The 17707-nt window shown below is 37.0% G+C and overlaps 1 protein-coding gene across 1 annotated transcript in view; it reads right to left on the bottom strand.

The window, feature by feature from the left end:
- Window positions 1-275: 275 nt before the first annotated feature.
- Window positions 276-17707, bottom strand: part of LOC127633424 (protoheme IX farnesyltransferase, mitochondrial) — a 63585-nt gene continuing 46153 nt past the window's right edge. The window contains exons 5-7 of the mRNA XM_052112502.1: window positions 14457-14527; window positions 6330-6562; window positions 276-2916 (exon numbers count right to left, since the gene is read on the bottom strand). Of these exons, the coding sequence (XP_051968462.1) occupies window positions 2492-2916; window positions 6330-6562; window positions 14457-14527 (729 nt within the window). The 3' untranslated portion in view covers window positions 276-2491. The remainder of the gene's footprint in view (window positions 2917-6329; window positions 6563-14456; window positions 14528-17707) is intronic.

Consider the following 17707-nt stretch of genomic DNA (forward strand, 5'->3'; position numbering starts at 1 on the left):
GATACTTCTCTAATTCAGCCATGCATCCCATAGCATTGTTAACTGCAGTCAACAGACAACATGCCATGAATGCAAAATTAAATGTTTTGTTAATTGTAATAAGACAGCAGCCTTGCTGAATTACTGCAATCATTAAAGTCAAATATTTAAAGAATAATTAGGAAATGAAGACAGAAACAGTGCTTATATTGGCGTATGGATGTATGGATGTACAATGTGAACTCTAGGTCGTATGTCAGAGATTTCAGATTAAAACTCAAACACAAGACTGATTGCAAGACATTTATTAAAAAACAACTCTCGTTCTTGTGTGTCTTACAGAGGTCATTGATAAGGTGAGGTTGGATGATGGTAAACAGTGAAGGTGCTGAACAGTTATTCAAATTTGTGTGATTCTGGAAATGACTAAGCTGAGTGAGTTTATTTGTACTAAAAAACTTCAGTATTTTTGATGGACCAGACTCTTTAAATCTATCACTCAGCATTTATTTTCAAAGGGACGGAGTTTTAAATGAGGATGCAGAATAAAGCCGTCTGGGCTAACAGTGAAACAGTGTTTTCTTTACTAAATCAATCAAACAGACTTGGGAAACCAAGTATTTGTTTGAGAATAAACAAGAATGTATTGCCGATTACGCTATAAATTCCAAGGTGCGTTAAGTCTTTCTCCTTTTAGGCCATTAAAGCATAAAGACAAATATCCACAGTAATGACAGTAATGATATTAGACCCAAATACAGTATGACAATATTATTTGCACATTTTACACAAAATGCGGGTGATTCTCACAAAAAATTTCGAGAAAATGTCCTGGTTTTACTGTCAAGTAAAAATAAATAAGAAATTCAATTTTGCATATATATCAATTAAGGTTTCAGCTGAGGAAATGTGAGGCATCTATTTCTCAAACTAGTAACTCTGATGTACTATTCCTCTTGTTCAGTTGATCATTTGGCCTTCCACATCTTTTTCTGTCCTTGCTAGAGCCAGTTGTCCTTTGTCTTTGAAGACTGAAGTGTACACATTTGTATGAAATTTCAAGCATTGTTTAGCCTTCATTCCTCAAAACAACTATTGACTAATGAGTTTCTAGAGAAAGCGGTTTCTTTTTTGCCATTTGTGAGCTAATATTGACCGCCAATGTACTAATATATATATATATATATATATATATATATATATATATATATATATATATATATATATGGCATCTTCCTTGCTGAGCAGCCTTTCAGGTTATGTTGATATAGGACTCGTTTTACTGTGGATATAGATACTTGTCTACCCATTTCCTCCAGCTTTTTCACAAGGTCCTTTGCTGTTGCACTTTTCGCACCAAACGGCATTCATGTCTAGGGAATGGGTCTCCTTCCTGAGCGGTATGATGGCTGCGTGTTCACATTGTGTTTATACTTGCATACTATTGTTTGTACAGATGAATATGGTACCTTCAGGCATTTGGAAATTGCTCCAAGGATGAACCAGACTTGTGGACGTCCCACAATTTGGAAAATAAAAACATTTTTATTATATATAATAAAAATAAGCCTATATTTAAGGCAATTTATATTTTTCAGTTATGCACATTTTAACCCCCAATTCTCATTACTGTATTGCCAAAAATATAGTTATGATATTCTTATTACTGCAATGAGGAAAAAATTAATAGAAATTGTAAAGTATTTATACGCCTTATTTGCACTCATTTGGTAATGCTTTTAATTTAAATATTTTAATTTAACATAATTGTACACCATCATTTTACTGTAACAGTAAATAAAAAGACAGTTACAGTATTGAGAATCATCACTGAAAACAATCTGAATTGTAAAAGTAAAACATCCTAATGCATTGCATTAAGGATAATGGGGGGTGGGTTAGAAGTGGATAGAAAAGGGGGGTAAAAATGTGCTCAAGTCTCCTGACTTAATGTCACAATGCAAAAAAACTTAATGCCCACTAAATGTAGCCTTCATTTTTACATTGTGCATAAAAAAACTTTTGGCATTGGCAATTTTCTTGATAAGTTTAGTGAGAATCACCGATGTTGCATTATAGCTGTATATAGATATTCCATAAATTGTTAGGGGTCATTCTTTTTGTTTATTAATCAATACAATCACAGACATTGTGCTGATAGACATCAAAGGGGCAGTATCAAATAAATATATCATATATTTACACACACACAGCATTGGTTTGTGTATAAGCTACCTGAGTGAATTTAGGGATTTTTAAATATTTGTTGTGCAGTAGCACATGTATGTATTGACAATGTCATAATTTCTCTCTGACGAAAACCTCAACATAAATAAAGAGGTTATGGTTATCACAGTCAGGCATGTTCTCTATTTTGTCTCACTCTTTCAAAGGTGCATAATCTTTTCAACTCCAAGATGTTATTCACTTTGGGGCCAACAGCAATTAATTGCAGACAGCAAGTCAGGATATGAAAAACAATGGCAATGGCCAGAAGGGGATTGTGTTGACCCTACAGAGCCAGAGATGCCGTACTAGGGGCAACGGCTGCCTCGTCCTGTGTCACACGCCTCTTTTTGCAGGTGAGTGCTAGCAGCAGCAGCATTGGCAGATGCCAGAGACTACAGAAGAACAGCTTTCGGGCGTTCTGCCTGTCACCATGGCGATAGAACCTGAAGGCCAGGTAGCTGATGTAAAGGTTAATCGGCAGAGAGACTAGGGGAAAGGTCCAGGTCGTGACATCCAGCGCAGGGCCCAAGGCAGAGAGGCCAATCAGGCCTACACTGTGGCGGAGGGCCACACGCTTACAAAGGGCTGGATGAGTGACAGACATCATTCGGTACCCGCCACGGGAGTAGTCCTCTCTCAGGTTCCAGCTCAATGCATTAAAGTGAGGAAACTGCCAGGAGAACAGGAAACCTCCCAGCAAGAGTGCTCCTGGAGAAAGAGAGTGCAGAAGGAGTGAATAAACAAACAATGTCTCCAAAACGTTTTATCAGTCGAGGAAGTGTGTGTGCTGCACTTTCGCACTCTCATGTATTGCTTGAACACATGCACAGAGTAACTAAACAAAACACAAGTCAAAAGGAAAACGAGAGAACCAGTACATTTTAAATACTCCGTCCCATCACAGGAAAGATGCTTGTGGTCTTACACATTCTACTGGGGAGGAAATAAACAAACTTCACCTGAGATCAGACCCTAAAGGCAGAGAGGAAAGTTGACACCGCACAAACAGTGGCCCGTGCAAGTGCAGCAGAGCATGACGTGTAGAGCTCCCTTTGAGTGCATGATCTTGTAGCAAAATCCTCTGGGAAACAGGGCAGCATGACGGAGACCTGAAACACTTTTGTCATCTTTCCTGCCACTAAGACACTTGGCAATTAGCACTAGTGGACTGCTTTTATCCTCAAGTCAATGATGTCTTCTACACTGCAAGTGCACAATGTTGCGATGCTCGCAGTTTAGACACAAAAGTGCAACTTTTAGCATGCTATAACCATCTGATCTGTGAAAGATGACCATGACCCTTAACTGATACAGTGTTTCCTTTAGACCAACTGGTCAAAGAACCCACAAATTGTACATTTTGAAACCTATGTAGACTTACAAATACACACAGGCATGAAAAAGAGTACTGGATCTGTACTAATACATCAGACACATGTTTTCAGAGTACAGCGGAAAATTAAGTAAATATGTGCATACAAACTTAAGCCGTTTGTGCCTCAGAGAAAACAGATCTGACAGTTGCCACAACAACACAATTTTACAGTTTGCAAAATAGCACAGAGACCCCCTGCTGACTACCACAAACACTTGATTTTAGGCGAAAGGCATCCTCAAACAACACAGGATGCTGGGATGTGTGTAACTATAACACTCATAAGTGGACGTTGACCTCAGGTCAGGGACTGGAGTCAGAAAAAGTCAGAACTCCCATATGGGACATATACATCTTTTATACAGACTGTGTATAACAAAGGCTCACATCTGTGGAACTGCTACACAACCCTTAACTATGGGAGAAAGTGTGATAAAACTGTGCACAAGGAGGCCTTTTATGACCAAGGACACATTTTATTGTAAGCCAGATATGAAGTTCCTGTTGAAAACTATAACATTTTGTTTGGTGGCAACAGTGAAGATATTATATGATATTCATGCCCATAGTGCCATATACGGTGCTAAATGGCCCTACAAGAGGAACACTACAGCTTTAGAGTCTGGACCTTAAAGGGATAGTTCACCCAAATATGAACATTTTCTCATAATATACTCCAATTTATGCCATCTCAGATGTGTATGACTTTTATTCCTTTGCTGAACAAACACAATGATTTTTAGAAGAATATTTAAGCTCTGTTGGTCCTCACAATGCAATTTAATGGTGACCGGAACTCAGCAGGTCCACAAATGACAAAGTCAGCATTAAAGTAATCCATATCTTCAGAAGCGATATGATAGAAGTGGGAGAGAAACAGAGTCCTTAAATCAGAATCTATAAATCTACACTTTAACTTTAATTTCAACATTCTGGTTTAAAAGTGAAATGATCATACCAGGCTTCTACAATAAACACTTTTCAGGAAGTTTAAAGGTTTCCCAGTTAGGGTCATTAAAATATTTTGTTTGAACTTACTACCAAGTATATTAGATTTTCACAAACTATATATTCCGCTCTGTTGTCTGTCTGTAAAATAATCTGTACTGATTTACTTTATATTACTATATTTTTGTGTATTGTACTGTATATATACTGTGAGATACAGCTGTTTGCAGGCTGATACTAGAATTTAGTTTTTTCCATGCCAGTCTACTTTTGTGTTAAACTATTTATGATAAACCCACACCTAAAAGTAACATAAAAAAATAAATAAAATTCATCAGAGGGTCTCTTGTAGCCCTTTCCACCGAAATTGCGATGTTCTCGTGCCGTGCTTGTGCTCCGCTGGTTCACAGCCGGTGCTTTTCTACTAACCTGAGAGCTGAGTGGTGACGTAACAGGTTACTCTCTACGTGGTAGTTTCACATGACTACCACAAACATGGTGCATCACAGTGTGTTTGTACACAGCTTTTACTCTTGTTTTTGAGGACACATTTAAAACATACGGATTAATGCAATACATCGTCATTACTTTGCTCATCAAGATTGTCAGAGACGACATCTACGCTAAACACGACAGGTAATGTAATTCCATTATATTGTATTGTATGAACTATGGCTGAATTTGCTAAGTTCTTCATTTTTAACAATGGTGTAGCAGATGGTTGTATTTTGATTTTTGCCATAATATTATTGATTAAGAATCCCACAGTTTTACTTAACAGACAGCCACTATCTTCCAATCTTATTGCGTAGCTGGTCAAAAATCCTCTTACAGAACAAAACAATGCACAAAATAAGATGACAACAGTGTAAGAAAAGCTAACAAAGCCGGCAAATATAACAACTTACTGAGATCAGCTGCAGAGAACACTGGCGATTCACTGTTTATCAAAAGCATTAATGGCTGAATTCAATACCCCAGTTAGTTAGCATGCTGGTCGGTGTCCGAGTCCAAAACATCATTGCTCCATATGTCATTCTTATGGTCCCTGTACTCCCTTAAGTGTTTTTCAATTTGTTTATGATTTAGTCAGTTGTCCGTTTGAAGGCAGCGTGCATCAATTCGTGCTGCACCTTCATTCTTGTAGAGAATGTTTTTTTTTCTTTGCGATCTCTCTAGTTTATCTCGGAACGTTATAAATACCATATCGCAAGTAGAGCAATTGTTTCGTCATGTTATCTGAACGCTTTTGATGTCTGATCATTTTGTGGGTTTTTTTATTATCGTATATAGAATATAAGAAGTACTCCTTGCTGTAGACTCCTTACTGTTGTTGTTGTTTGCGAAAACGTTACCATGGTGACTAAAAATTATCCCGCCCGCCATCCCCTGATGTAATCAGTTCCTGCGTACAGACCAGCAAGCTTTTGGGCCTGGTGCGGAACCAGGCTTTCAAACCAGAATGGCCTTTTCTGCGGTGGAAATTAGTAGTTAGAAAATTCACACCGTCCCAGGAACCTGCACCCGAACCATGTTAGTGGAAAAGGCTATTGGAGTCTAAGTGGGCTGTTCTTGGCAAGAATAATCTGCAAAGTGGACCATACTTCAGAAGTCTGAAAATCAAAATCGAGACAACTGGAGAACAAGTCACTACTGCACTACTGATTCAAAGCACTGGAATTTCATAACCAATTAACATTTGTAGGATTTGACAGTATAATGTACAGTCCACAGACTTTGGTGTAGCAGCACACAAAGAGCACCGAAGATCTTGTTTGTGTGTAAGAGGATCTTGTACCTGGATCGAGAAAGCCAGTGGCTGCAGTCCAGCCCATAACAGGGGGGATGGCACCCACCACCGCGCCCACCCAGGTGTTGGTGATGCTGAGGCGTTTCAGAGGAGTGTAACAGCACGTGTACAGAAAGATGGTCAGGGCGCCCAGAAAGCCCGTCAGGGGATTCACGCCCAGGGTCAGCAGGGTTAAACCTGGGATCCCACATGCCAGCGCGAATGACACAGCATGGAGCGGGCTGAAAGAAACAGATAGTGTGTTTGAGGATAAAGGGAAGTTACATGGATGTGGAAATATTAAAACATAAATGTTTAAAGGTGAAGTGTAATTTCTGCACCACTAGGATCGCCAAAGTAATAGCATAAATAATGACACACCCCAATCTTCCAAAGGTCAAACAGAATGTCACGCCTTATACTCATGCCATTGGTTGTTTTGCTGTGCTCAAACAGAGCAATGTTTTGATAGCGCCATAGAGTTTTTTGTGGAATTAACCCATGAATGACTTACAGGAGAATGCATTTTAACATTGCAAAAATACACAATTTACCTTTAGAAAAAGAATGGACAACAATGAAAACGTAAATAGATACTCCAATGCACAGTTTGAAAGAAACTACAGCAAACATTGGCCCAAAACATGCAAAAGACATGTTGGATTTTAGATCTGAAACAAGAGCAAAAGAGGAGCACCATTTTAATGGAACCAAGATATTCTGTGCAACACTGTACTACACATAAAGAAACAATGTAGAAAGATACAGACCAGAAATGAATCATATGTAAAACCAGCTTTTAAACTACGCTTTCGTGTGGTTGTGTGTCACATCAAAACAAGGGGTTCTGACTCTCTGCTACAGATTAAACCTCTCTTGGCCACAGATGCTATTCTCTCTGCTTCCATCGGACAACCACTTCCTCTGACGTTTATTAAAAGCAGTCAATCCGATCCTACAGAGGTGCCTGGTTCAAATTCACAGCTAACTACTCTATAAATTAAAGGGGCATTGAGAGAGAGACCAAAGCAGAGGGCAAAAAATAGGGCAATTTTTCCACCCAACAGTGGGAGAGTCCATTTTAATGTTATTATCATTGTTTTTACTATTTTATGTGGTGGAGGGGTTTTAAGAATGTCCGATAACTTAAGGGGTAAGATCAGTTTGTTTGAGAGTTAAGGCTGTTAATGCTTGGAGCAAAGCCACTGGCATTCCATGAACTACAAGAATAAATGGGCTAATCAAACTTTGCCACAAACTAATAATTAAGTTATTGTTCATTCACACATTTAATTTATTTAGTGTTATAAAGGTTTTTGTTCATCTGATAAGCCTGTGCCACTCAAAACAAGCATGTGAATCTGTCTGCCTAGGTTGGAAACAGCTGTAAGGCCTTGATACTTCACTTTAGAAAAGCAGTCTAAAAAATGCAACGAATAAGACGTCATGGTCTCATTTGGCAGGTTTTCTCTCACTGAAAACCCTAATAAGTTGACTTTACTCAATTGATTGAGAAAACGTGTTTCCTCAATTTAATTGAGTAATGGTGTTTCAGAAACCTGTGTAACTGAGGTCACTTGACTTGGTGTTCATTAGCATGGACTTAACTATTTAAGTTCAGGTAACTAGATGCAAGTAGGCTTGTCTCAGTATTTCTCAGAACAATATGTAAATATTTTTGTTTCTAGTTTTTGACTTATCCATACAATAACACAGCTCAAATAAAGAATATTATAATTGATTCTAGGTCAATCATTGACCAAAACGTAATTATCCACAGAAATGCATAGACACCTGTATTTCAGTTGCACATGCACAAGCAGAACTGAGATTGTGTTAACAGACAATTATTTGACATTTCATTAAGTCAACTTGATTTTTCCAGAGATTACACCATTAGGGTTTATAGTGCAGGATGAGTCAAAACAGAGTTCTAGACTAGCCCTAAATCATCATGTCAATGGTGACTCTCAGTGAAATAAATAAATACAAATCTTTAACACTTTTTAGTCTAGTACTGAGCTTACAGAATGAGTTCATGATTTTATGCCATCATTTATTCAAACTCATGTTGTTCGAACCGGTTTTACCTTTTTTTTACCCATTATCATGAGAGGAAAAATTGGAAATTAGAGTTGAGCTATTCAATGACAATGGACAGTCATTCACACTGTCAAGCTCTAAAAAGGATAAAAAAAATTTTTTTGGGCATTAAATAACCATAAAGTGGCAAATTGTAATTAGTTATTCACTGAAAGTCTCCCCCTCAGCAAGGTCTCAAATTTTAAAATCTAGTTAAGCTTATAAACAAGCTAAAGTTAACTTAATGTTATGATGTGAAAGTGTAGAAGAAAATATAAAAAATAATTTCATACATACATGTATATATATTTTTTTTTATTTTTTATTTTCCATCTAGAGAATAAATGTTCTTCTGTCCCACATTATCAGTAGGTCCTGCTGCTTAAACACATCTGGAATTTGGTCAAGAGGATCTTCAAAGTTTATACTTCTCATTATTTAATATTACTTAATTTTTGCTTTTGACTAAGGTAGAAGACATCCTAAGCTTTCTTCAAATGAATAATGTTAGGTTGTGTCATTTGTATCACAATTCTGTGTCAAGAAAAGACACATTTCCAAAAGTGTCCCACTTTTCCCATATTCACCCTAGTATAACAAAAACTAAATCTAAAATGAATTTGAGATGATCTGTATTTTATTTTAGTTAGTTTTGGGGATATGAAAATGCATTTTAGTTTAGTTTCAGTTTTTTCCAATAATTTCAGTTTTTATAATTATTTTATTTCATATCATATGTGACCAAATTTTGTACAAAAATATGTATTTTATTAGCCACTAGCCAAAAATATTAAAATTTTACTTGCCAGAGCTTGAGTTGTGTAGTGACGAAGAAGAACTTGAGTGTTGCGATCCTTTTACTAAATAAGAAGCGGGATTCAGCCTCATCTTTTACAGCATGCATGTATGTATGTATGTATGTATGTATGTATGTATGTATGTATGTATATATATATATATATATATATATATATATATATATATATATATATAAACATAAACTCAGCAAAAAAGAAACGTCCTCTCAATTGCAACTGCTTTTATTCTCAGCAAACCTAACATGTGGAAATATTTGTATGAACAAAAAAAGATTCAACAACTAAGACATAAACTGAACAAGTTTCACAGACATGTGACTACCATAAATGGAATAATTTGTCTCTGAAAAAAATCAAAAGTAACCGTCAGTATCTGGTGTGGCCACCAGCTGCATTAAGTACTGCAGTGCATCTCCTCCTCATGGACTGCACCAGGTTTGCCAGTTCTTGCTGTGAGACGTTACCCCACTCTTCCACCAAGTTGTGTACTTGCAAGTTCCCGGACATTTCTGGGGGGAATGGCCCTAGCCCTCACCCTCCGATCCAACAGCCCCAGACGTGCTCAATGGGACTGAGATCCGGGCTCTTCAATGGCCATGGCAGAGCACTGACATTCCTGTCTTGCAGGAAATCACGCACAGAACAAGCAGTGCGGCTGGTGGCATTGTCATGCTGGAGGGCCATGTCAGGATGAGCCTGCAGGAAGGGTACCACATGAGGGAGGAGAATGTCTTCCCTGTAATGTACAGCATTGAGATTGCCTGCAATGACAACAAGCTTAGTCTGATGATGCTGTGAGACACCATCTCCAGCTCCAGATTACAGGCCTCTGTGTAATGCTCATACCTCTGACGATAAATGCGAGTCCGACCATCACCGCTGGTGAGACAAACCTATGACTCGTCAGTGAAGAGCACTTTTTGCCAGTCCTGTCTGGTCCAGCCAAATTGGATTTGTGCCCAAAGGCAACATTGTTGGCGGTGATGTCTGGTAAGGACATGCCTTACAGCAGGCCTATGAGCCCTCAGTCCAGCAATTTATTGCCCTGGCCAAATCAACAGTCCTCATGCCTACATGCTGCATGCCTAAGATGAGCAGGGACCCTGGGCATCTATCTTTTGGTGTTTTTCAGAGTTTTTATAACTGTGACCTTAACTGTCTGTAAAAGGTGTCTTAACGACCATTCCACAGATGCATGTTCATTAATTGTTTATGGTTCATTGAACAAGCATGGAAAACATTGTTTAAACCATTTACAATAAAGATAAGTAAAGTTATTTTGATTTTTACAAAATTATCTTTAAAATACAGTGTCCTGAAAAAGGGATGTTTCTTTTTTTGCTGAGTTATATATATATATATATATATATAAAATGATATGTTTTTTCATACATTACTGTTTGCATGCTGAGCATTTGTGTACAGGTCTTGAGTGTCTATACGGGTGTCAGGTAAAGATATGAAGTTATGACACAAAAACAACAACAGATTAAATCCTCAAGCCAATAACATAGTCTGGATCGGTGATGGTATGGTAAACATTCCAAAAATCTATTCCGTTATAGAAGTGAAAGATATGTGACAGAAAGAGTGCATGTATTATTGTTGGCAAATCAACTTTGTCTGCGTTCATATAAACGGTGCTCTAAATACACCTGCTTGGACTTTCTACAACTTAGATGAATTAGTGCCATGCTACCACAAGGTTAAATCATACAGTAATTAAGCATCTATGAGGAGTTATTTCCTTAAGTCAGAGGCTCCTTAGTGGAGTTTGAAATAGAGCAGCATTTATCTGCTCGCCTCTTTATCTTCTGCTCCAAAATGGTTTTAGAAAACAGGACGGGATTTAGCAGAGGTCTACAGGAGCACTCTAGGTCATTTCTTAAAATATCTTAAATAAATACGTTTTTTCTATGAATTAAATAGCCTAACCCATTATGGTACCTAAATATTTCCTTTAAAAATAGACAACCAAAAGACGAATCACACATTAGTGTCTGAAATTAGCACTCTTTTGAAATGGTTAACATGGCCAAAAGTGTGCACACCTTATGTACTTTGGAGCCATGCAGTGTCGCTTTTGAGCTCTTGTGATTGTGTCTGTGTTTGAGAGCCACACACCACAGTGGGATAAGCCAGGTTTTTAGTTTGGGCTGTTTGGATTACTGTGACTGCTCAAGTCATTTCTTATAACCTCACGTCAACAGATCTTCCCCTTTTGTTGTTAGAAAGTGACCCACAAGGGAAGGAGAGAGGTCAGGGGTGGGCTTTCAGTTAGATTTCACTAACACACCCAATTAGTAAGACGTAATGGCTGTCAAATGTAAGCACACACATGGGCGTGTAAACGTATGCTGGTGTTAGGAGTGGTATAGGGTTGGGCGATGTCCCCTAAATTGGCAGTTGACGATGTTGACAGTAAAACATCGCGATGGACGATGATATTGTCGATGGGGCGGGGCGGGGGATTATATAATTTTCAAAAATTATATGAAAAATTATAATTTCGTTATTTTACTAACCCAACAAATGACTCGTCGGCGCTTTATCAGTAGGTTGCACGACACGTGAAGCATTTTTTTTTTTTAGCTTTCACTTAAGAAGAGTTGTGCACTTTTTATTTTAATATATCTCTTTACATAAATACTATTTTCCACTTAAAAACTATAATTTCGTTATTTTACTCATTGATGAGCAAAAGGTCGAGGCAGAAATGACCATGTACCTGCAGGAAATGGCTATTGATGGGGAAGAGGACCCGCTGACTTGGTGGAAAACGAACGACAAGGTTTCCGTTCATGGCAAGATTAGCACGGAAATATCTGTGCATATGTGCTACCAGTACTCCATCAGAGCGGGTCTTCAGCACAGCGGGTAGTGTAGTTACTCCAATCCGCAGCTTATTAAAACCAGATAAAGTGAATACGTTGGTATTTCTGGCCAGAAACATCGAAATTTAAACATGGTCTATGGTGAAAGATATTAGACTTCTTTAAGCATTTTTCGCCATCCGTTGCGGAGCTATTCGATTTTGCATATTATTTTTTAAACGTTCATTTGTGTAGTTCATATGACCACTTTACAATATTTCAATAACAATTTATTTTGTAGCCTGTGCTGAAGTTAATTGTGCTCCTAATTATAAGTGAAATGTTAATGCCGAGTTTCGGTCTGAGTGTTGTTCCCGTTTTCTTGTTCTTTATTTGTTGTTCTTCTATGTTTTAATAAATGTGTGTTATTCATATTCACCTTGTTTCTTTCATTTGATTTGACATTATGGATTTATGGCCAAGGAAATTTTTCTTTAAAAGTATTAACCAGAAAAAAGTTATTTGACGTTCAGCTGGTCTGGGTTTATCTTAAACTGCCGCTTCAGTGTATACAAGAGCTATGTGACAATGAGCAAGATTTTCTGAGACACTACAACTACTAATAATTAATTAATAAAGGCTATTTTCTTGTAGCCTACAACATAAAATATTTTAATCTAAATGTACAGTGTAAGTAAGACATGTAAAAAAAGACAAGAAGCTAACAATGTCAAGATCAATATTTGTGTAGCCTGCCTGACACGGTATTTTCACAGACTAACACGTCACGTCTCTGGCATATACTACAGTATTTAAAATAGCATATATGCATTAGTTATATTCTCAATTTAATTTACAGAGCAATCCCTGCAAAGGTTTTAGGTTAACTATAGAAGAGACTAGGATTAGTGAGTCACACTAGCAAGACTCGCAAAAGGGGGCGTGGCATCACGATGGTGGCTCTACATCGTGATGTTGGTCAGCCATCACGATGGACGATGATATTGTCCATCGGCACAACCCTAGAGTGGTATAGCGCTCAAAAATGTGTAGTGACACTGAAGTTTCTTGATTTTTTAAATTTCATATTCTATTTCAACATGTTATGCTTCAGACATGTTGAGCTGTAGTGCTCATGTTTGTGATGCAGTCTGCAAGTCTACATGTCTAAATACCATTCCTCTTTATCTCCAATAAGTTCCTGTAACTGTCCACTGTAAATAAAACGATACTATTATTCCCCCAAAAAACTATTTTAGAGAAAATATTTTTGAGGGAAATATAATGAGTAATTGAATGTGAATGAAACTGCTGACTATAATAAAAAGAAACATACATTATAAATATGTATTTATAATAATTAACATTTTATTTTATTGCAAAAAAAAATCTATTTTAGAGAAAATACTGAAGAGGAAAATATAAAAAGCAATGGAATGTAGCTGTTGACTATAATAAAGAAAAACATGAAGAAAAATATTTTATGCCTTATATGCACAATAATAAATAAATAAAATCTTATTTTAATGCAAATAAATATATATTTTAGGGAATATTTAAAGGAAACAAAGAGTAAGTGTATAATATAAAATGCATTTCTAATGTAAAAATGTGTATATATTTAGTTTAGAATAATTATCAATTTAGTTTAAAATAATATTATGTTAAATAACCATCTCTATTTTAGAGTAAATATTCAGAGTGTCAGTAATGGAGTGTGACATAGGAGGAGAATGAGAGTGGTGGAAGAAACGAGAGAGCCATGCCTACACTCAACTGGATCAAATTACACAGGACAGGTGCGCAAGCGGCTGGCCAGCGCTACAGATATTAGACAATGGCGTATAGTTTCTAAACAGCAGAGCAGGCACAGCTATACACAAACACTTGAGCTGCTTTAGAACAATGTACAGATTAAATGACATCACATAGCAAGAGCAGGGAAGCTATTTTATTGGGTAATAGCGCTTTACAAATGACAACAACCAAGAACCTCAAAACCTAGTGAGCTGCCTACTAGGAATGTCACAAAATATCAATACATCGATTATTGATCAGCACATTATTTTCTAGGTACGTTTTTGAGTTATCACAATGTTAACATAAGCCGACATTTAAATCGGAAGCCTAAATTGAGTTCAACAAGTAACCCTATTTATATCTGGAAAATAATAAAAATATATTGGGATTATAAATGTGTGAAACATGCATCGATCCCAAGCCTACTGCCTACCTAGACAACATTTCTGGACATTATCGTACCCAAAACTGTTGTCCATGTAATCTTGTGATATTAAAATAAAGCCCGTGTCTATATTACCAAACCTCTAGAATCAAAGAGCTCAACAGAGGAAATAAGAGATAAAGAAGAGATAAATAAGAGAGAGAACCAAAATGTATAAGGTGGTTTTTAAAGTGCTTACCTGATTTGTCCTCTGACCAGAGGTCTGTTTTTGGTACGATTCATGTTTGAGTCGAAGGGCACCTCAAAGTACTGTTGAGGGAAAGATATATAATTAGTACATAACCACAAAAAATCATTCTCTAACACATACAAAAATCTTTCTCACTCAATGTCTGAAACTAAATACTGTAAACTCTACAGTACCCTAAACAGAAGTCTGTACACTAGCTATTTCAAAGTATTGAAATATTTTATAAAACATTAATGTTTCAATTCAAAACATTACATTTCTCCCAGCCAGAAGAGTTTTTTGTGTTACATTTTTCCTCATTAATAATTTAGGAGAAAAGACTGACCACCACTGGGACAGCCAGTGAAATGGCAAATGTACTGTGCCATTAGGTCACTGCACACTTTGATTATTTTGGACCAAAACCCAAACTCAAAACAGGCTAAAAAAAAAAGGGAAAATATACCAAAGGCTAATGGAGATGAATTAAAAGGTTACAATATCACAACACTGAATCCTTATTCCTTAAACAAAATATTACATTGTAAAACCGTGAGCAAGAAATCAACCCCTATTACACAGATAATACATGTCTTAAATCAAATAAGGCCTGAGGAACACATTCATCGCTTTTACCAGAGCATTCTGGGATAGCACTAGGAAATTCTAAAATGTTCTCCATTACCTTATGAGAGATCTGATGCAACAGTATCAAATTTGCCATCTAATAATGTAATATAATGTAGCAGTTTTTTTCTGACTGCTTTCAAGCAATCAATAGTGACAGTGGAGCATTGCTTGTAGCATGCTAAATTTCTTAGAGAAAAAAATAATAGGAAAAGTAGAGGAAGTTTCAGATGCTTTAAGTAACATCTGCTGACGAAATCCACAAATGCATGTAAATCAAAGCTTTAAATGCATCGATATGTATGCACGTGTTAGAAACAGAAAAACAGGGACGATTAAGGAGAAAAAAAAAGAAAACGTTCTTTTTTTTTGGTTTATGGGTCTGCACAAAACTCACCCTAGGGAATCCACACTGTGAGACTAAAACACAAACACATGTGGCATTTAAAGCCAGGAACCGGTTATTCAGTCTGTGAGAGACAGCACATGCACCTAATGAAGAAAACAGACAGCTCACTTTTCAAGCAAAGAATTTCAGGATCCATTTCTCCTAAAATATGAACCCCATAAAATAACTAATAAACAGATACTCCATTTTTCTTTTTCTCTCTTAATTACTGTCCATTTGACATTGGAAAAGGGTCCATACTTAAAAATGATCTTGTGGTGTGGCAATACATTTCACCCCAATTACATTTATATTTTGTTAGATACCTTGAAGAATGGGTCATACCACTTCACAAAAATAACAGGGGAGGAAATTCATATTATCTTTGATGGTGCATGTCTGTTTGACCTATCTCTGTGTCTCCTCTTGAGCTTTAAAAGAAATACGGCCTGTGCAATTTGCTACGATAAATCATAATATCCATTAGTTACATGATTCTTCACAGTACGCATTTCTACATAGAAAAAGGAGACAACAGAATATCCCAAAAGTCCACAAAAGATCCTTATGTCTAGGCTAATGTGCAACGGACAGGTCAATAAAACATCTCAGTGAGGTAAAAAACAAACTCGGTGACAAACGTGTCTAAAAGCTGTGACGGGAGATTGATGCTTTTTCATTTAGTTTCAGCAATTTTTGGCAACGTTTTCAGACTCTGACCAATGTCATCCAAAGTGATAAAGTAGCCTGATACAGTGCAGAGGAAGTCTAAGCCCAAAGTGTGTTGTATAAAAGTTGAGTGGAGGGTCTGTTGAGTCTCAAATTTATTCTCTCAGCCGTCAGTATTACTGCACTTGAGAGCCTGGACAGGGCAGGGCACAGATGTGGATGTGGCTGAGGCCCCTGCAGTTTTAGGGGCGAGGTGTTAATTCCATTTCCTGGGTCAGGAACCGTGTTGAGTTAATGTAATTGTGGTGATTTGGGCATGGCCGAGCAACGTCTGTGGAGAGCAAGTCCGGGAGAGGAAGAACTGTAAGGATTGACACCTGTGGGAAATGATCTCTAACAGCTGTTTTTGTTTGCTGTGAGCGCTGAGAGGGATAAAAGAGCAGTCCAGACCGCCGGAGGAGAGAAAGAGACACACAAAGCATTGTGTGTTCCTGTGTCTGTTACAGACTGCTGAAAAGCATTATTTGTGTGTGTAAAATTGAAAGTGTCTAATAAAAGACTCACATGGACTGTTACCCGTCTCCCACTTCCTCCTCCACAAGAAAGCCAGAAAATTGATACAGTAATCTAATTACATTTTGTGGTAACGCAGTAATGTAATGCTACTTTTAAAATGAAGTAATCTGATTACACGCTGTCTTTGTCAAGATGCTGTAATTTTGTTAATGTTTTCAGTCATTATTAAAGTACTAAAAGAGCTATTAGTCTCACTTTTGTATTTTTTGCAGGTTGATTAGTTTTAGAAAGTAACTTCAAAGTAATTACTAATCCGGTTACTTTTCTCATGAAGTAATCAGTAAAGTAATATGATTACAATTGTTTTAATAATTAGTAGTGGAATGCTTTTTTGAAAGTAACTTACCCAATACTGATCAGGAAGCACATCAGAGAGGGTCGACAAGAGAGCGGGGCTAGTCTCCGAAGTCTTATCCTGATGCTAACATGACCATTTAAGAGTAGGTCATGGCTACGACTGCACATTTATGAGGGTTCTGTGATTTATTTTTTTTTAATACCTGAAACAAGATTTTTAAAAATCATTTTGAATTGGACTGCTTCACAAATAAATCATAGGGAGATTAGTGAGCCATTTTGACCAATTAAATGAAATGAACCTACTCTTTTCAGAACACACATATATATATATATATATATATATTTTTTTTTTTACTGCAGACATTTCAATGCATTTTTTGATAATTTTGAAAAACCCTGATATTTCCAGGTTTTCCATGACCATGGGGATCCTTATTTCAAATTAGTATGGTTAGAAATGTCTTGTTAAACGGCAAACAGGACAAAGTTTACATGCAAAGAATTCCAAAAGCAAGGCAAAATATGGCCTTGGCCACATAACTAGCTAGCAAGCATACGAGCATGTGAACTCTGACAAAAATGAGACTTGTGTTGTTTAACACCCTCAGAAAGTAAATCAGGCTTTAAGCGTTCACAATGTTTTGGTGTCTGTCAGAACCTCAGACTGATACATCATCTGTTCATATCAACGCCTTGAGAT

The sequence above is a fragment of the Xyrauchen texanus genome, chromosome 40, assembly GCF_025860055.1.
Source record: "Xyrauchen texanus isolate HMW12.3.18 chromosome 40, RBS_HiC_50CHRs, whole genome shotgun sequence".
Classification (NCBI taxonomy): domain Eukaryota; kingdom Metazoa; phylum Chordata; class Actinopteri; order Cypriniformes; family Catostomidae; genus Xyrauchen; species Xyrauchen texanus.